Below are 20,321 nucleotides of genomic sequence, written 5' to 3'. Positions count from 1 at the left end.
TACCTTTGTGAATCACTCTGTTTTGAAGACACATTAGAGGAACTGGCTATCGCAAAGAAACTTCACAAGTATCCCATTTCTTAATATCATACGACATTCTGATTTAAGATCATAAACCTCTCTAGTGGATTAACTTATGAAGTTCCTTTTTTTGTCTTAGTTGTGTAATTACTGAGTATAACTGAATAACAGTTATTGCAGAAATGCCTAAGGTATCTTAAGATGGTAGCTTAATGTCTCAAATAAATGCCAAGTTGTTCAAATCAAACTAACTGAAAGGAAACTTATTGAGGGATAAATATTGCTATTATCCATATTTTTACACATTTTTCTAAAAAAAAAAAAAAAAACAAAACACACACACACACACACCATGAAGGGAATCAGAATCTATTTTTATATTCCTAGAGTTATAAACATTTGTATCAAAATATTTACAATTATAGTATAAGAAATAATCTATTAATGAAGAAGCCAAATACAGTACTAGAATACCCCACCAATGTAATGCAATTACATGACACATAAATGTCACAGAAAAACCAGTAAAAGACACGGGAATATATGGTTCGCTCCAGTCATAGTTCAACTTTTTAACAAAATGCAACTCTCTTTTTTGGATATTTCTGATATCTAAATATGCTTCTGCACATAAGACAGGGTTCTATAATCATGTGATGATTAAATCATAATTATAAAGTTCATCTTCCACAGTTTTTGCTGGCCAATCTCTCTACCTTAGCCCAAGTAGTTGGGTGACCTTCCCTAGACATTCCCATAAACAGAATAAACATAGAGAAATATACTTAGTAATAGTCCCTTTACATAAATACCAGCAACTATGGTATAACAACTTCCCAAAAAGAGAAAAATACATAAGAGGCATATAAGGAGGAAGCCAGAGGAAGGTAAGTAAGCAAGATGTCTCAGATTCTCCCTGCAGTAGATCTTCTTGGGATGGTAAAGAAAATGTCTTCCTCAAAAGACCCTTTAGGTAGAATCTGAGATGACTTAAAATGCCTGCCTAACTAGGAATGACATACTACTTCTATATAGAATGCTCCTGCGGGCCCATCTGACTGGGGACCACAAGAGTTTTTGCCTTAAGAAGAAAAAGAAAATATCTGCCCATCACCTGCATTTTTTAATTGTCTCATGGGATTTTCTCATTTTCCTGGGGGCAGGCACTCTGTTCTTATCATGACTGAAATAGCCTATGATTAATACTTCACAATTATATAGCACCTTTCACCCAAGGACCGGTTGTTTGGTTTTGGTTTCTGTGTTTTTAATCAACTTCCCGAATTGCAATGTCTCACCTGTGAAACAGGATGGGAGTTTGAGAGGTGAACGCTTTTAGCCTGTGTCAAAGCGAGGGCTGCCACTGAGCCCAGAAGTTGATTCTCAATATGCATAATTAGATCGAATGAGCTCAGGAGTTCATAATTTAGAGGAAGGGTAATAGAATCATGTTACAAGGGGCTGTGTCCACCTCTCTTCCATTATAAACTTACAAGAGACATTGACTGCACTCAGGGGAATCCTAAAAACATAACCCTAACAGAGCACTGTGGCAAGATTTTCCTTTGGTCCCATAGTGTATATGGTGCCTTCACCACTGAATTGGTTGCTAGTGGCTTAAGAAACTCCAGAAGAGCTGCCTTGGCTTTAAGCAAGAGGCCTTGGAAAGTTCACGGCAAGAGATGTCCACAAAGGACAGCTGTGTGAGGTCTGGTCTGGGCTCTGACCATCGCCAGGCCTTCCATGGTGAAAAGTTCTTTGTCTTGGTTTAGCTAACCCACCAACTTGGCCTTATAAATTACCTCTCTTCCTCCCATTTTGTCACAAATGCCACTGATTTCCACAGAGCTAAATATCTGTTCTAGAAAAAGACAATGGTTCTCTGGCCAAAGGCCTTCTTTGGCCTTCCCATCACTGCAGACTGGAACGTGATGTTTTGCTTTGGATCAGAAGGGTGGGATGGCATCCAAGCCTCATGTACTCAGCACAAAGACAAGATCTGCTCTTGCCAGAACTTGTACCGCTATTTGAACTTGGTGCAGAAGGCCTGCAGGACCTCAGCGCATGACCCACAATGCACCGTTGGAACTGGAGCCAGAGGGGTGGCAGCTGATGGGGCCCCAGGTGGTATGTGTTAACTAACAACTGCTGAGGCCGAGTCTGGTGGCCGGAGGGAGGCTCTCTGGCCTGCGTCAATGTACTAGCCAACAACACTCTCCCAAGGGCAGGGGCTTGACAGTAGAGAATCTCCCCAGCCACAGTTTGGGTTTGGGCCTCTCCCACCCTTCCTTCCCCCTCCCCCGCCCCCCTCCCCACTGTTTTTCCTGCACAACTTCCGCTTCCCTCCCAGATTCGACTGCTTCCTCCTCCCCACCCCCCAGGTCCCCATACACTTGTTCAGGCTTATTTCTTTCTCAGGACCAGATAGAGAACGCCAACGACGAAGGAGAAGCAGAAGCAGATCCAGGCCAGGATGAAGGAATAGCCATGGTGACTTCGGTCAAAAGTGTTGCTATCGCCATTGGCGTAACGGTGAGTGTAGATGGAGGCTCCAATCAACACGCACAGCCCTGCAGCGGTGGGAGAAACATGTTATTGGGTTTTAATTGTATTAAATTTATTCCAGTTTAACATCAAAGTCAAGGAAAGATTTTTATAATTGTTTAAAAAAAAATCCCATTTCTCTCACTGGTAATGGGATAATAAACTCTGATTATCCCAAACAGGAATCCTGTTGCTTTGCCCTGGACCAAGCTTGGGGTCCTGGAGATAAACTGGAGATGGCAGAGCTCTCATATCTGAGCTGGTTTGTGTGGCTGCAGGTGTGGCATAAAACACAAAACATCACGTTTGACACCCCACTTCCTTATCTGGACCTCAGCATATCTAGGCAGGGTATGCAGGGGTGCAAAAGAATATGGGCTTCCCCCAAACTGGGTGGACAGGGTGGGGAATGGCAGGAGAATGCAAAGTGAAATAGTCGTGGGCATTGTGGCTATGCTTTTGTCTTCAAGAGGACTCCCACCTTCCTGCCTTCTTCAACTTCATATGTACAACCGCTACTGATGGGCCCGGCCACCTGGCAGCTGCACAGGAGCGCTAGCCTTAAACAACGAAGCAGGTGAGGCTTCTTTGTCCAGGCAGCGATCCAAGATTCTCCACAAGAGACCAATCAGAGGAGAGAACTGCACAAGGCAGTATCCCTAAGCCGTGTGCTCATCCACGCCTGTCACTAGGAGCTCCCAAGGTAAGACTGACTCAGCAGCCTCCGCTCTGCACACTGGAGCCGGCCTCCCTGAGATACTCACAGCACACCAGCATGGTGGCCCCTGACAGGAAGAACCGATTTCCCTTCTCCATGGTGAAGAGCTGGAACACGAAGATGATGAGCGAGATGACGGAGAAGATGATGGAGAGGATCATAAAGGCTTGCACTGCCTTGAGGGCATCTGCAGACACAGGGGGAGGAGAGCAAGGGCATCAGACAACTCCAAGAATGGAGGCGCTTCCCCCACCACACCAAGGTCAGCCTTGCACTGCTGTCTTTGTACATACCTTCATGGCCGTATGACAGGCCTCCACTGCAGTCCCCACTGGTGCAATTTCTCCAAAGACCTACAGATGCGTTAATAGAGTCTGAAACCACCCAGACCTAGAATTGGAAAGAAGCAAAGCATAGATTTAAAACAGACTCAGCGTTATAAAAGGAAAAAAAGAAACAGCCAGCTTACTAAGTCTTAATAACTAAGGTCCCAAGAGATAAGAGAATGTGAGAGTAAGAAAAAAATTAAATCCCCTAACTTCTTTGGACTTCACATTCCTCATGTCTTACACACACACACACACACACACACACACCAGGAAGTAATTCACCCATAGTGGTTTAAAATTCTAAGGTTCCAAGAAACAGAAACTCTGCATGAGAAAATTGGTTTTAAGGATGAACAATTCACATGAGGGTGCTTCAAAAAATGTATGGAAAGTATAATTGAAACAGACTTGTATATGGGGACAAAAAATGCATGCACAGTGCTTTCATAATACACATTTTCCATAGCTTTTTGAAAAGTCCTTGTATACCCCATCAAGATTATTTCAGTTAAGGTCATGGCTAACAAGAAAAAAAAAAAAAGGTCAAGGGAAAATGTCCAACTGGAACAACAGAACCATGAGGGCTACCAGGAAAATAATAATGAGTCCGGTCAGTAAGCTGCTTTCCTGGGAACAGAAGGGTCAGGCTTCGACTGGCACAGCAGGCAAAGTAATTTCAGAATAAAACAGTGCAGCAAGAGCTTTCCCATGGTGGCAGCTGAATGTGGAAGAGTGACCACGATGCATTGCCCCGGGCTCACCGTGGAGCTGGCATCCCTTCCTGCCCAGCCTAAGCAATTCCTCCTCTGGTGCTGTCTACAGCATGCACGTGCTTGTACACACAGAACGCAGAGGCAGCGACGAGCAATTACCCGTTCCTCGCTCATCACACAGCCCTGCGCCAAGCCCTATATTAGGGGCTGATAATTCCCAGATGGGCGGTACTTTGCCATCCACTAACAGACTTTGAAGAAGTTTATCAGGCTTGTTATCCAGAGACACACAGGGTTGGCAAACAGAAGGGTGGAATTACAAAATCCAGAGGAGGCCCCACGGGAATGGGTTGCATCTTATCACAGCTATGCTTAGATTAGCCTTGGTTATGATCACACCCGCCCATGTTTGCTAAGCTCTTCTCCCTGAACTTGAAACCCACTTATGTTGTAACCGTAACAGGGACCGAAACAGAATCAGGAACCATCATTTGCCCGCATAGTAATTGGGGGCCTTGGTTTTTTAAGCCCAAGGTGCTGTCTTGAAAATTTGCAAGAAAAGCAAATTGAGCATTATAAACCACCACTAGAGGTCAGGACAGCCCAAGGTTCAGACAGAAACACCTGTGGCCATCTCTATGGGATATTTTTGTTGTTTCATTTGAGTTAGTGAGTTCAGTGGCAAAATCCCCCCATCACATTCTACTCTGTGCTCAGAACTTGAATTCGTAGGTCTGGCAACCAAAGCCTCTCCCCCTTCACTCCCATCTGTCGGGCTTTCTGCACCAGCCTCATGGGTGTCCTTGTCCCTGAATAGAGCTTGTCCTTCCAACACGTGCACCTTTGCTTGCCCTCCTAGCTGGAATGCACCTCTGTTCTCCCTCCACCCAGCCTTCCCTGAGGGGACTCCCTCTGTCTACTGTTCCTTCTCCAGATACTGAAGCAGCTCACTGTATCCAGCAGTCTCCACACACCCACAGCCCCTAGTGTGACCCCTCCCATGAGCACTTGCCTCGATCTCTGCGTTATTCCATTGCTGGAAGTACGAGTGTGTGAGTGTACGTGTGTATGTTTTCCCACAACTAAGCTAGAAGCTCACAAAGGGCAAGGATTATGGCTTAAACATCTTTAGTAGCTCCTTCTGTAAATAGCTAATTTCTCAGTGCATGAACGAGGAGAACAGGACTCACATTGGCGATGGTGGAAACAAACAGCATCACACAGGTGGCAATGTGGACCACAAAGATGGCAGCCAGTAACACCAACATTGTGGCTGGTTTGGTAACTTGTGGGTGGAGAAAGTTCCTGCAAAGAAAACAGAAAGGGACACAAATGGTTACTGCTATGCACTAAGACAATTCTGCTCTCCCCCAAGTGTGAGCTCCTTGCTAAAATGAGCCAGTTACAAGAAAAGTAATCACAATGTATCACATTGTATCAAAAGTATCACAATGCCATCATTTAGTCTGGAAAACACCTTGTTCACCTCATTCCCAGTTAGCCTGCGTGCCTATTCATCTATTTACATACACCTCAATGTAATTACAATTCTGTTTCTTCTCAGGTGGTTACATATTTATTTCTTTAATACAGCCTGTTACATTTTATGGCAATTATTGATGTGTTATTTGTGTTTCAGAGTCCAAAAGCAGGGCTTTGGGTTTTTTTTTTTAAGGTTTTTGTAATTTCCAGGTTTCTGTGAAACAATGTCAGAGAAATTTCCATTTTCCACTTGGGAAGCGCCCAGGCTCCTTCCATCCAACTGCTCAGCCAGCAATTTTAATAGCAGTGAATGCTTTTGCAGAATAACAGTTATTACTCAATGCCTATACACTGAACAGGCTACTAATTTGATCCCAGGTGTGATATAAAATGTGAGACACAACTTTTATTATTATAATGCTGTTTGGTATTCAATAATTATAACAACCTAATTACAGTTTAATGGTCTGATCACTACTGATGGAACATTGCAGACTACTATTATTGCACCCCAGGCTTTGGCTGTGGGTGCCTCGGGGTAGGGAAGCTGCTCTCCATCTGGGGCAAGGGTCACGAACACCACAGCTCAGGGTGACAGTTCTGGGATCTCTGGGAGTGTGCAGCTTGACGTCCCATCAAATGTGCCTTCTACTTGTGCATGATGTTGGCACAAATGCCAATCCTTCAGGACCTGATACAGAAGACAGGCAGAGGCTGACATGTGGCTGGGAGACTGAGAATTAGGACAGACTGAAAATGTGCATGAGTAAACAAAAGGCTTTCTCCATCATCTTAGCAGAGTTGGGGAACCTTCCCATCATGAAATGCGGAAAACAAAGGAAAGGTGAAGGATGCACATCGGGGAGGCTCTTTGGATTGATGTGGGCTGCAGAAGGAGTGCTTGGTCATAGCCAAGACAGTTACAATGCAGGGCAGCTGAAAAGGACATCAAAATGACAGAACTGGAGGTTACTCATACCCCAGGCAGGTGGATGTGTGGATGACCTCACCCTTGCGGGGAGGAGGCAGCAGGAATCAGCCTGCCATTGGCCCCCTCCTCTCTCTCACGCCACCTAATTTAATTGATGCTTTGAGCGCAGTTGAGCCACTTTCATGCCACACCGGGTATTATTAGAGAGCACTGATACCATCGTTCTAACACTTCAGGTGCCTTTTATCTCCTCTTGCTTTCCCCACCAGGCACTCAAAATCTAGAATGATCTAACATACACCAGCATGCCTTGCTCTTACAGCAAGAGATGAGAGGCAGACAGTGGCTTCCACCATCCACCATGACCCTCTCCCACAAGCCCTTCCCTATCTGGGCACATTCCTCAACCCAGGCTATTTTTAAGGCATGTGTGCAGTGTAACCATGAATGACAAAAATTATGAAGTTTATCCTACTGCCTTGGGGGAAGAGTTTGGAGCTTTCATGCCTGCTATTAATAATTTCCCCACACATTCAAATTCATTTTTGCTTCTCTCGGGTGCCTGCACACCTCCACAATTCTTTGCTTGAGTTTGACAAAAGTGAGAAGAGGTCTATGGACCAGACCCAAGCTGAGTTATAAACATATTATTTGGCTGGCGCCGCGGCTCACTAGGCTAATCCTCCACCTTGCAGCGCCAGCACACCGGGTTCTAGTCCCGGTCCGGGCGCCAGATTCTGTCCCGGTTGCCCCTCTTCCAGGCCAGCTCTCTGCTGTGGCCAGGGAGTGCAGTGGAGGATGGCCCAAGTACTTGGGCCCTGCACTCCATGGGAGACCAGGATAAGTACCTGGCTCCTGCCATCGGATCAGCGCAGTGCGCCAGCCGCAGCACGCTGGCTGCGGCAGCCATTGGAGGGTGAACCAATGGCAAAGGAAGACCTTTCTCTCTGTCTCTCTCTCTCACTGTCAACTCTGCCTGTCCAAAATAATAATAATAATAATAATCATATTATTTGACCTCATCTGTTTCCTCTATAAATTGGAGGTTGCAATGCCAAGTGTAGGGGAAGTGCAAGCATTGAATTAGATCACATATGGAGAGCACTTAGCTCAGTATCTGGCACATGGCAGGTACTAATAATGGGGCTGGTCAAAATTATTATTAATATTTTTCATCCACAAATCCAGGTAGCTGCTCCCACCTAGTCACCACATTTCCCTGCATGAAATACTAGGCGAAAACACCTGCTGTCTGGCTCACAAGGTGGTGCACATAACATCACTTTGGTCCTCTTAGAAATTGTCATTTTGTCTAATGCTTCTCCCTTGAGTGGAGAAATGACTAGGAACACACTCTAGAGAATGACCAGGAGAAATGCACTCCTCTCAGCCCATCCTCCTGAGACCCCAAACCTTCACTTCACTCCATTCCCACTCCTTGCCCCTCCTGGGGAAAGAAAGAAAGAGCCTGCCCACAGGGAACAGTATTATGGAATCAGTACTTGGGCGGAATCCTCCTTGGGCACTTCTAGGGACTTTCTTGTTCCCTTTGCTTCTCATTTACAAACCTTTTCCTCCTAATGGTAGGAAGTTGTTGAGGAACCAGGAACAGAATACAGCACACCAAGGGAGACCGCTTACCTGAGTGGCAGGAAACAGAGTTCCCTCCCCAGCAGGCTGTGGGGGATTCAGCAGCCTTGTCTCCTTGGGCTGCTCTGAAAACCTCTCCAGTGCGACCTGACTACCTTTCACCCCTGCTCACAGTCTCCACCTGGAGGACCCCTCCCGCCTCACCTCCACCTGGGCCCCTCCATTGGAAACCCCCTGGGGCATGGGAGTGCCTGGCCCCTGGATCTCACTGCTGATCTAAGCCAAGCCCCACCTGGTCATTATTCCCCACCTATTGCAGGCTGGAAGAGTGGGTGGAGAAATCAAGCAAAGAAGCAACTCTTTCATCTTCAGAATTCTGTGATTGTACTGTGTCTTTCTACCATGAAAAGCATCAAAATGTCTTGGATTAACAAATGTTCTTATTGTACAAAACACCCAATTCTCTCCACTTATGGCTGCAGCCAGGAGTAGAAGTTGTTTAGCTGGAGCTATTACATAACACGTGTACCTTCGTCTTTCCACTGCCCCAAATTTGTCGGGTATTATCAGCATCATCCGTCGTTAGCTTAGAGGGGCTTCCATGATTTTCCATGGCCCTCAACCAACACTTTTGGAGAGGGAATGAGGTGACATCTGAAGCTTGTGTGCTGGATCATTGCTAGGCACCCCATCTCCATGTGAGAGACCCCTGGTACCCAGAGGATGTGTGTGTGGGAATCTATCAAAGAGCAGAGTGGAATGGGGGTAGAAAACAGATTTCATGCTCTTAGCACTCCACCTACCCATCCTTGGCAGTGTGGCTTACAGACAGCCTCATTCCCTGCCGCTGTGTCTCATTCAAAGGCACTGAGAAAAGACCCTTCTTAAACATTTCTGTCACTGAAGTATTGGCCGCTATATACACTGGTATATTTATTTCACTAAAGTCATAACAGACACCTCCCTCATGCGTCTCTAAAATGGTATAGGTGGTACTCCACGATAGAAATCACGCCCTCCATCCTAACTGGGCAGCTCAAACCAGGAGGCAGCGAATGACAGCACTGCAATTCTGAACCCCACCCCCACCCCCCCACCCCCGGTGCAACACTTGTTTGTGCAGAGCACCTGGTGCACTGGGGAGTCCCATAGCAAGTCCTTGCTTGTTTAGAATTCCCGTAACAATGGCATTAGCTGTAGAGCTCTGACGCCCAGGTCTAGGTCCTCAGAGCTAGGGAATTCATGGTGTTCTTACAGGGCAGGACCCCTTTGGCCACACTGTCCCAGCCAAGCTTGTTGACACAGGAGTGGTCAGGGATTGGCTGGGAAACTGAGGCATGAATGTTCACTCCAGGGAGGGGTGGTTGTTAGGAGAAATGGGAATTAGAGACTTGGAGCCACACCCAGACCTCTGTTATCCCTTTTCTGTTCTTTCTTCTGCCCTAATGGGCAGCCTGCCAGTTCCCTTCCCACGCGTGCCATCTTTTGTTTCTGACCACGTTTCTCCTTTTCTTCCCACATCGCCTGGGCCATGGAACAGCCATGGTTTCTTTATGCTCCTGTCTCTAATGAGAGCCTTTCCACCTCTCTCAATCTTGTATGTGGATGAGGTTCTTTACTCACAGAAACTTTATTGCAGTCAGTTGGAAATGACCCTGAGGATTGCGAATACTAGTAATTATAGCTATAAATGACTGACCAGTGTCGGGGAGGAAAACATGGTGAGAGCTAACCATCTTCTATAGTTGTCACCATGCTCTTAAATCTTCATTGGTTTCCTGCCTCCTGCTTGCACCCACCCTGGGTTAGGGTGCTCAGAGCAGAGAGGAAGTAATGAGGGTGCTGTTGGGTGCCTTTCTGTTTCTGGTGGGGACTGATTCCATAGAGATATTGAGCATGACCGACTGTGAAGGAGCAGTGGGCACGTTCAGATTTGCAAGCATTGGCTCCCTGATTGCGAGGCCAGGGACCTAGTAACATCTTCCCCCATGGAGTCTGTGTGCATTTACTGAATCCCCACAGGGCTTGTCTGGAGAATGGTCCATAAGGTGGTCTCAGACACCATCGCTGGGAGCAACACCCTAGAAAAACCTACTTCCAGCAGAGGAAGTGGTGGGAATCCCAGGGCTTGAGTCACTGAAGAATTAGCGAGAGCCTGGTAGCTCAGTAAACCAGGGGCTGGGAGTCCTAGGAACAGTGAGGGAGTCCCCTGGAGCTCAGCGTTCCCTGATTCAGTTGAGAGGGGGTGAGATCCTCCCAGAGGGGAGGCAAGGTGGAGGGTTCTCTGAGAAGCACACAGATGAATCCAGATGGCTTGCTAAAGCCAGGTTCCTCAGTTCCCAGGAAGCTCGAGTCAGCCCAGGCTTCTCCAGGAAGAAAAGAGCAACAGTGGCCAGCTTCCCAATTCTCTTGTCTCCTTTCCTGTCATCCCAGTTGGCCTGTCTCATATCCCACAGTCAGGTCACAAATTCTACCTCCCTCCTTTCTCCTGCATCCATTCCTCACTTTCCACTCTGATGGCAACTGTCCAGCTCAGGTCCCAGCCTGGCCCCAAGCAGCTGCTGTGATCCTCTCACTCACCTGCTCCCCTACTGATCTATCCCCTCTACCACACCTGGGCTACCTGGCCAAGGCACTCCTCTGTTCAAAGCCTCCCGATGGTCCCTGTCACCACCAATACAAACCAGAAAACAGGCTCCAAACACCTCACACTGGGTCCTGGAATGCAAAGAATTTGATTTCCGAAAATGAAAGCCCTTTCTTCACTATGACCTAATAAGTTCTTTGCAGGCAAGTTCAAATCCTGTCTTCTCTAAGTGTCTTAAGCAGTCACCTTTTTCCCTATTAAGCTCTTGCCTTCACTTGGCCCTTTATTAAAACAGTGATGGGGCAGACATTGCAGTGCAGAGTTGAGCACCCCATATTGGGGCATGGCCTGGGATTGAGTCCTGCCTCCACTCCCAATCTAAATTCCTGCTAATGGGAGGCAGCACATAATGGTTCAAGAGCTTGTCTAATATAAACACCAAATACATATAATGTTCAATGAACAAATCAATGAAAGAAGGCAATATTTTCTTCTATATGGAAAAAAAATCAATGTCAAGTGACTAAAGTCTTCATAAACAGAATCAAAAGGTAAAAATATTTCCTAATTTTTTATTCCTGTATTATTTTTAAAAGTTATTTAATGCACTACTACCACTGTGTATTGAGTACAAGTATGTGTTGAGTACTGAGTATGTAAACTTATGCTACATGATTCCATGTAAATATCTATATAAACATAAAGCTATTTCCTGGATATCCTGGATGCTTGAATACACAAGGACATATACATGCATGTGCTGCCCCTTTTTCAAGAGGAAACATGTGAATACAACGAAAAGATCTTAGATGTCTACATACCACTAACTTGTCTGCAGAGTTAACCTAACTACCTCTGTGAACTAGAAAACATCTGGACTGAAGAGGCACTTTGAAGTTCCTCCCCAATGCATGAAACTCATGAACTAGAAGCCTACACCATGGAGCTGTGTGTAAACGCCTCCAATCGCGGGTGCTCCAATCACTGCCTATCCTGACCCTCAGCCAGGGGAGTCCTCCAGACAGTGCAGCTGCCACTCTGGTCATGGCCACTCTCCACCTGGGCTCTGCCCACAAGGCTCCCAACCAGACTCATGGCTCCTCTTTTTCTAGAAAGGTTGCCGTTGAACAAAACTTCCTGGCCCAGGGAATTCACCAGAGGCCCTCATCTTCGACCCCAAAACCTCAGTCAAGTCATAATACAGCCCTGAGATTGCTCTTCCGCTAGCCACGCCCTTGTCTTTTCATCGGCTGCTGATTTTCCAACAGGGACAGTCTCCCCTGTCTCTGGACAGCTGCAGACTTTGAAAAAAGCTTTCTCACACCATCTGATCAAAGACTCGAGGCTTCCTCCCAGGCAGGAGAAGAGACGAAAGGCGCCGCTCCGGGTCATGTGACCTCTGTGAGTCAGTCCCTGTCTTGCACCAGGGGTGACCCCCGAAACTCCACGTTGCCTCTTCCTGGGGACCCTGCAGGGTGGCGTGGAAGCCTTGCGGTCCCCCACATGGGATCGCTGTGTGCTTCCGTTGGTTGGTTTTCCATGTGTTTGTTTCCCATGGAGGATCATTTGGGTTGGCAAAAGGGATGACACAGAACACAAAGAGCAAAGAAAGGAAACATTCCCTTGTGGGAGTGCCATGGAGGATGTGCCTGGAGGAGGAAAAGGCGGAGGGGAGGGGACCTCGGACGAGCTTCCCCAGCCTCCGTTACTGCTGTTTGATATCAAGTGTGCTTTTCCATGCTCAGTGCTGATTTTATGCAGGGTGGGGTGGAAGGAGCACATTAATTTCCCCGTGGGAAACACAGGACGAAAAGGATCCTGAAGGCCCATTTCCTCCTGCCTGAGGATAGCTCACGTTGGGCGTGGGAAGAAAGGGCTGCAGGGGGCCCCTCACTCAGTGGCATGCGTGTCACAGGGTGGCATGTCATGTCACAGCTTCCATGACCCGGAGGAACATTCGCAGTCATGCAACAAAGATCTTCACGCTCCAGGCTGATGACTATGCTTACCATGGGTGGTCCTGGGGGAAAGGGGGCCGCATCCCTCCCACCCCAACAGCTGAGAGCTGTCATGAGTCAGGGGCAGGGGGTACTGCAGACATAGAAGCATTTATCTGGGGCTGAACTCTCACAGGGTTAGGGATGAGGAGCTAGGGGTGGGGCTGAAGAGGGAGGGAGGAAGAGAGGGAGGAAGAACAAGAATCTCATAAGAATTCTGCCTCTAACTGCTGACTTTGGAAAAACTTAACCACTCTAGTCGGAGGCACCACGAGACAACGATGAAGGGCACAGGTCCTGGGTTCAAATCCTGACTCCAGCACTTGCTAACTGACCTGTCGGCCTCAGCAGGTTCTGAGGAGTGAAGGGCCGTGCCTGACACAGGGCCAGGACTATTGTGCTCTGTGTAAAATGAGAGGCCTGGGCTGTGAAATGGGTTTTAAGCTGCTCTAGCCGAATCTGAGCTCCCACAATCATGCTAACGGCATACTTAGTGGGAATATTGTTTTTGCAAACACTCACACGGAAAGCAGCCCCCCTCTCTCATTTCCTCAAGTCCTCCCTAGTGTCCAGGGGAGGGGGTGGATCGGGGCCACAGCTAAAGAGGACCAAGCCCAGCCCACGCCCACACACTGCAGCTGCTCCAGCCATCGGGCCGTGTGTGTCCCCTGGGTGAGGACGGAAGCTTAGTTACCTCCTGCTGCTGACAAAGGAGGAGCATTCTGGCAGCCAGAATGCCTTCCAGGGAGAGGTTGCCAAGATCATATAACCAGGGCTTGGGAAGAAACTCAAGGTGTGGCCCGGGACCCGGAGGCGCTTGGGCGGGCCCGACAGTAGATGGCGGCAACAGGCTTCAGCGGCAAAGCTGAGCCCCTGGATGGCTGGGAGGCGCCCTGAGTGCCCTGGGTGGGCTGCAGACTTTGGTTTGGGCTTTAGGGAGATCGTCTGTTTCAGGTTCAAAGGCGTTGAGGTCATTCAGCCCAACCCCTTGACCAAGAAGGGTCTCTGGAGGTGAAACACAATCAGAACCAAAGCCACTGTCACTCATCTTCCCAGCTGGGGCTCCTCCACTCTGGCATGATTTCTGTCTCTCCTTTTCGTCCTAGGGTTTGGCAAAACTTCCAGAATTTCCACCAGAACTATTCTCCCCTCTACCGCTCCCACTTTCACTGGGGCAGTAAGAGAATGAAGCCCCTCAAAACAGCGCCAACCGTCAAAACCAAGGCTTTCAAAGGCCATTGCTAGCTCCTGTCCTGTCCCCAAGGAGGACCACCCTGCAGTCACTCCTCTCCCAACATTCAGTCCTGGGCCCCGCCCCAGCAAAGCACAGAGAACTTGCTCTACGGGCCTGACACCAGGAGGAACGCCCTGGCTCGCCCCAAACCCGGTGTTTCCAATTCCTCTTCTCCTGCCACCCCGCCATCCCCATGGGAGGGGCCTTTGATGACTGGAGACAAGAGGGCTGCAGATGAGGGCCCCTTCTGCTCTCAGCACGGCTCTGACCTTCTGAAGTAAGAGAGTCAACGGGGGAGGCCACTGCCTTGTTGGCACGAACATTTACTGCAAACGCTGAAAATAGCCCGTGTGGCCTGAGCAACACAAGATCCTTCCTGGGGCACAAGCAATTTCCAGCTAAAGTTGTCCTGAAACCGTGAGGATGGGAGGTCCTCCAGCAGCAAGGGAAAGAGTTAGCAACAGAAACACCTCCCCGCTGTCCTTAGGTGTGTGGTTGTCTCCTTGCATCCTCCCCAAACACAGTGTCCCCCTCACTCTGCCTCCAGCCTTTCCCATGTCCTCCTCACACCTTCCCTTCCCTCCTAGGATCTGACCTGTCCCTCACAGGCTCCCATTCACACCTGACAGCCATGCCCTCACGCTCCAGGAGGGTCTTTCCCAGGATCAGCTCCGTGTCTCCCTGAGCCTGATTTCATTCCCCGTGTTTCCTCGTTGCTGTCACTGTGCTAAGAGGCTCCGCAAGCCTGCCCCTCCTCACCTCGGCTGGCGCTCTCTGTGTTCGATTAGTCAGGCCTCTTCCTTTTCTCCCAGGTGCCAGGCGAGTGCCCACTCTACCCAAAGGCGAGTTGTGTGAATGCCATGCCTAAGGGATCTCTATGTGGGTGGAGCAGAGGAAGCTGCCTGGCCCCACAAGCTGCCTACCAGCCAGGCATCCTCTGTGAGATGCCCATGTGGATGCAACATGTAGCCTCATTTCACTTTTCTGCCAATTGCTATGGATCAAGTAGGAGTTGGCATGAGCCCAACGGGGTTCTCCAAAAAGGAAGGTGGGATCTTGGAATTTCAGGGCCACAGGCAGACCTGGAGACCACTGGGGTCAGCTCCCACGAGCGAGGACACAATTGGTGTGCACCCAGTCACAGCTTTTACATTAGGCAGCTGTGGGTGTGCCTGTGGCGAGTTAAAGGAGGAACTGGATTCACGTGTTCCTCAGAATCAAATCACGGGGGCATGGTTGATGACACGCATCATTTCAAAGCTTCAAGAAATGTTCTTTCTGATCCTTAGGCCAAGAATAAGACAAAACAATGCAATAAAGATCCATTGCATTTGTTAAATATTAAATAAGGATTAGATGTTTACAGGATACGGAGCATGGGGTGGAACAACAACAAAACCAGAAGATACTTGCTGGGTCACTTCGGGCCTCCAGACCAGGAAGTCCTAGGAACGCGATTTTCACTCAGTTTAAGAAACTCCAGCGCTTAGAGCTGTCCAGCAAAGGGGGATGAGCATGAGGAGGCCTCCAAGGCACTGCCCTTTCCCTTCTGAAAATTTTAAGGAGCTAGACGTTCCAACCGTCTGATATGGGGTAAAAATTAGGCTTCTGCCTATTGTAGGAGCAGGGGTGAGTCCATCCCCCAAGATCACTCCCGAATTTGGAGTTCTGTGAATGAGATGAAGGGTGGACGGGATTGGCGCCCTCTCCTCTGGTTTTTGCCCACTCTAGGCTCTGCCGGGGCTGCAGCCAAGCACCTTCCTTCCTGAGTGTCCGCCCGCACAGTCTCTGCAGCACTCCCCGTGGCCCAGCACAACCTGAAATCCCCAGGGCCACCAGCGCCAAGCCAACAAGGGGGTCCCCATGAGACCCAGTCACAAGGCTTGGAGCTGGACGGGCCTGATCTGGCCCCCGCAGGGAAGCGGGGGAGGCCAACAAGGGCCCAGGAAGTGGTTGCTGTACTCTGCAGAGGGCTTGGCCTGCGCTCTCCTCAGATAGCTTCCCGGCCGGTTCTCAGGATGTGATCCGGTCTGGGTTGGTCCTTCGTGGCCTTGTGCCAAGTCCCAGGGCAGTTTAGCGCCCCCATCCAATGAGAAAGCTTGGGGCCCCTCCGGCCAGGGCAGCGGCGCGGAGGTCCTGCAGCTGCGGACAGCATTCCGCCCCCACCCCATTCTTCAGATTCTGGTGGAATCTGATCTGCCTCTGAGGGTGGAAAAAAAATAACCCTGACATTGCAGTGTTGTCAAAGACTAGTGGCTGAAAGCCAGCGAAACTCCCGCAACTAAGAGACTTGCCCACTGCTTTCGGAAGGCAGAGCAGAAAGTAGGAACCAGAACAGCAGTTTGTAAATCGCACCTCAAAACTCCAGGGGAGAGCACGCAGCGCCTCTTCTCCCTTGTAAAGGTGCAGTATCACGCGAGACACCACAAAGGGTTGAAGTCACGATGGTTTACACCCCAAGAAGTGCAGGGGTTAGGCATTGCTTGTTAGTTTTAACCTGCTCAGAACCAAATTAAGATTTGTATTCCCTTCATAAGATACCACCATTATCAATTGAATCATGGTTTCCCCAGCTCACATCCATGGGATCTGGAAAGCGTAAACATTTAAAGCTAACGTAGGAGTTCCCTGGATCTTGAAAATCATCCTTGCTCCTGCGTAACCGTTCCTCCAGGGCAATTTTACAGGCATTCTGCCTACTTGACACACTGGCTGATTACATTTCAAACTTCTCCTCCCAACGTCCTGCATTTCTGAGGGAAATGCCTCGCTTCATCAGACAAGCTGAGTCCTGCCATGCTGCTCGTCTTGTTGACGAGGGGGAAAAAAAAAAAAAAAAGAAAGAAAACACCAGTATCTATGTTGAAATGGGCCACACCTCTGCAGACACTCAACCAAAATGCTAGCCTAAAAAAAAACCAAAAGCAATGAAAAAAGGCGCCCCTCGTGTCTCCAGATTCCCTCCGTGATCAGCGTGCATGTTGGCGTTTGCACAACTGCGTTTTTGAGAGAGTGAGAAGATAGATGCAGCTCCCAGGCAGCCACCGCCTTCCACGCAGAAACATTGCACGAGCACTTTTTAAAAATTCTTGTATCTTTTCTGATCGGCCCTCTTTGCACTCAGCACTGAAACCCGGCTGTCTCTAGGGTGAAAGCAGAGAGCCAATCAATAATTTCCTACTGGAACAGACAGAGGCCCCGTGCCCCACCCTCTGCTCCAGATCCAGCTGCCCTCCCGCCTCCCCCCAGCCTCCACATCTGCCCAGAAGAGAAGGCGCCTGGAATCCACATCAGTCTCCTGAGCCCCTCCCACGTTTTATGTGAAATACCATTTGCCTCTTTCTCTAACGGTTTTCTTTAAACAACCCAATCCCCTCTTCCCAGCCCACAAGGGAGAAACAAATACTTCCATTGACACAGAAGTGAATGGGCAAGCGAAAGGGTAGTAAAAGCAACGGCAACAGCAAACTGTAAGCCAGGTACGTGCCCACTGGCATCCAAAAACAACCACCCACAGGACAACAAACCAATAAGCAAAGAAACAATTCAAGTCCCGAAGCAATCTGAATCCAAACGGAGGCGTCAGACACAGCATGTGGCAAGTTCACTGTCACTTCCGAGGTACACAGCAGTTTCTCCATAAAGAATATCCAATGTCCCTGCTCCGTCTACACATTGAGAGCAAGAATCTAATTACGGCATCACATGTTACAGCTGGGTCCTGGTGATGACCCCCCCCTCCCCCCGGCCCCTCCTCAACATCCACTTTTCTCTACTTTATGGAAAATTGATCTCAGTCTCCACTTTTAGCTGCAAGTTGCAAGGATTTCATTCTTAGAGAACTGTAGGAAAACAGCAAAGGAGAAAAAAGCAAAAGTCAAGGTCAGAAAAAGGAGTTTGGTCCCAGCGTTAGGAGCTGTCCTACCTTGAGGGTCCCAGCGACAGAGGTGCCCGGAGTGGCAGGAGCTGCTGGCCGCTTGGTCCGCTCTACCGGAGGTATGTGACTGCAATGAGGGGAGGGCCCTGCGTCCCGAGGTTATAAGTTTCCTCGGCTGGTGAGCTGGGGTGTGTGCTGGGCGGCTTCTTCTCACTGGTGTTTTAAAGGAGTTTCTATGAATCAGTCTGGCTTTAAAAAAAAAAAAAGATTTGTTGGTAAGCTACGCCCTGCTAAATTGGCAGTCAGTCAAGAGTGGCTGGGAGTGAGCCATCAATTCAGAGAACCCTGTTGTAGGCTCTCTCTGACTCAGAGACTCAGACCACAGTGGAAAAAGGAGTGACATTGCTTCAAATGAGTAATAGGAGTCACACAAATAGCTCTGTTTACCGAAGCCCATTCCTCCTACCCAGAAAGGAGGCTTGGTTACCATGGACATGAGGCCAAACACAGGTCTCAGCTGGGGATGAGGAGGGTGGCAAGGACAGCCCCCTGCTAATTGCAGCCCTAGCTAATCATCAGCCTGGATTCCCATTCTTCCTCCTCCGTCAAATGCATCAGTGGCTGCTCATGGTCAGGAATCATCAGATTTATCTCTTATTGAGGCCCTCCTGACCCTTGGGCACTGCCCTGTGGGTGGCAGCTTAGTGAGGCCCTGGAAGCAAAAGGGTACCCACCAAGAGCCCTGGTAGTCCCACCTCTGAGGCACGGGGCACTGATGGCAGGGCAGACAATGCCTGCTCTTTAATTATGCTCTGCAAGGGCCCGATCGACTGTCCACACTCCAGGAGGAAGTCCTCCAGTTAAGAACTTTGCTCTGGGAGCTCCATAATTAGCTGGACCTTGTTCCACAATTGACTTTCTTGAACTCGGCCAGTAGAGTAATCATCATCCCTGCCTCTTTGCACCACTTCTCTGACACTCAATACTGGTGCTGGGAGGGGCCTTTGAAGTCACTTAATCCCACAGCCCAGGCAGGGGAGGGGCCCCATGCCTGAGTTCAAGCCCGGCTTTCCACTTGTTGGCTGTGTGCCTTTGTGCCAATCCCTTAACCTCTCCATACCCATTTCCTCCTGCATAAAATGAGAGAGTAGAAACCTACGTCATAGAGCTATAATAAGAAATATATATCCATGTATAGGGCCAACACCAGTACACAGAGTGAGCACTCAATGTTAGCCACAAAGATTGCTTTGCTGGAAAAGAAACTTAGCCCAGAGAGGCAAAGTGACTTATCCAAGGAGACAGCAGCAGTGAGCACTAGTAGCTTAGATGCAAGTCTGCCACACCCAAGCAATTCTACTGCTGTGGTTCTCTGCTACATCCTGACCACCTAGCTCCCTTCAAGGTATGCTTTATAGTCATTCATTCAGTCAGTCATTCATTCACTCAACCAATATTTGCTGCAAGCCAGACTTCAACAAGGCCCTGTTCAGAGCTTTGGGTCATAGAAGCAAACAGGATCCCTGCCCTGCTAGAATTTACATATCATAAAAGAATAGAGAATGGTCAGGTGATCAAATGTTGATCAAAACAGGTGGTAAGACAGCAGGTGAATTTTAGTTTCTTTGAGCCACCCTTCTGTATTTTCCAAATGTTCTCCAACAAACCCACATTATTTTGATTTTTAGGGAAAAAATATTTCAACATGAAAATTAAGAATGTTTTCTAGGGAAAACAGCACACACATGCACACACAATGACACATACACACTCACAATGATGGGACACTATGTCTCCTCAAGTCCCTGGGAACTATAGCATATCCCTGTATGAGAAGAAAGTATAGGTTTTTCATTAAAAACTGAAGCTGGGGCCAAAGATTGCATCAGTTTCTCATACATTTCCTCACCCACCCCTTGCCCATCACTCATTTGATGGTAAATCACCTGTCAGTGAGAAGCCACCCCCAGCAGTGGGTTAAGAGCAGGGAGAGCAGGGACCCCTCGGGGCCGTGAGGAGGAGGCGCGCTCCCCTGCCGGAATCCGCCTGGCCCTTTCCTGCTCTTGGGTTGCTTTTCACCTCCCAGGCCTCCTGCCAGTTTGCAACTCTCTCCTCCTCCAGCAGTAGATAAAGGAGTGCTGGGTTCCAAGCAGAGTCCTAAGGTGCCGAAGTGTATGTGGTCTGGCTGCATTTTTTAAAGAGAAACCTGGAGCCATGGAACATTAGGGAGGTGATGGCATTCTCCCTGCCATCCCGCTCTTCGGGTTAACAAAGGAGAAACTTTTCTTACAATGCCTG

At 48.7% G+C, this 20,321-nt stretch overlaps 1 protein-coding gene across 1 annotated transcript; it reads right to left on the bottom strand.

Moving 5' to 3' along the window:
* Nucleotides 1–374: 374 nt before the first annotated feature.
* EMP1 (epithelial membrane protein 1) lies at nt 375–18,207 on the bottom strand. Its single transcript, NM_001082357.1, is given in 5 exon segments — nt 375–2,591; nt 3,330–3,470; nt 3,577–3,673; nt 5,516–5,630; nt 18,072–18,207. Coding segments are annotated over 4 exon segments (483 nt in total). The 5' UTR covers nt 5,594–5,630; nt 18,072–18,207; the 3' UTR covers nt 375–2,424.
* Nucleotides 18,208–20,321: the final 2,114 nt, after the last annotated feature.

Source organism: Oryctolagus cuniculus, chromosome 9 (assembly GCF_964237555.1).
Source record: "Oryctolagus cuniculus chromosome 9, mOryCun1.1, whole genome shotgun sequence".
NCBI classification, from domain to species: domain Eukaryota; kingdom Metazoa; phylum Chordata; class Mammalia; order Lagomorpha; family Leporidae; genus Oryctolagus; species Oryctolagus cuniculus.
The sequence above is the reverse complement of the archived record's forward strand: the minus strand, read 5'-3'. Positions and strand labels throughout refer to the sequence as shown.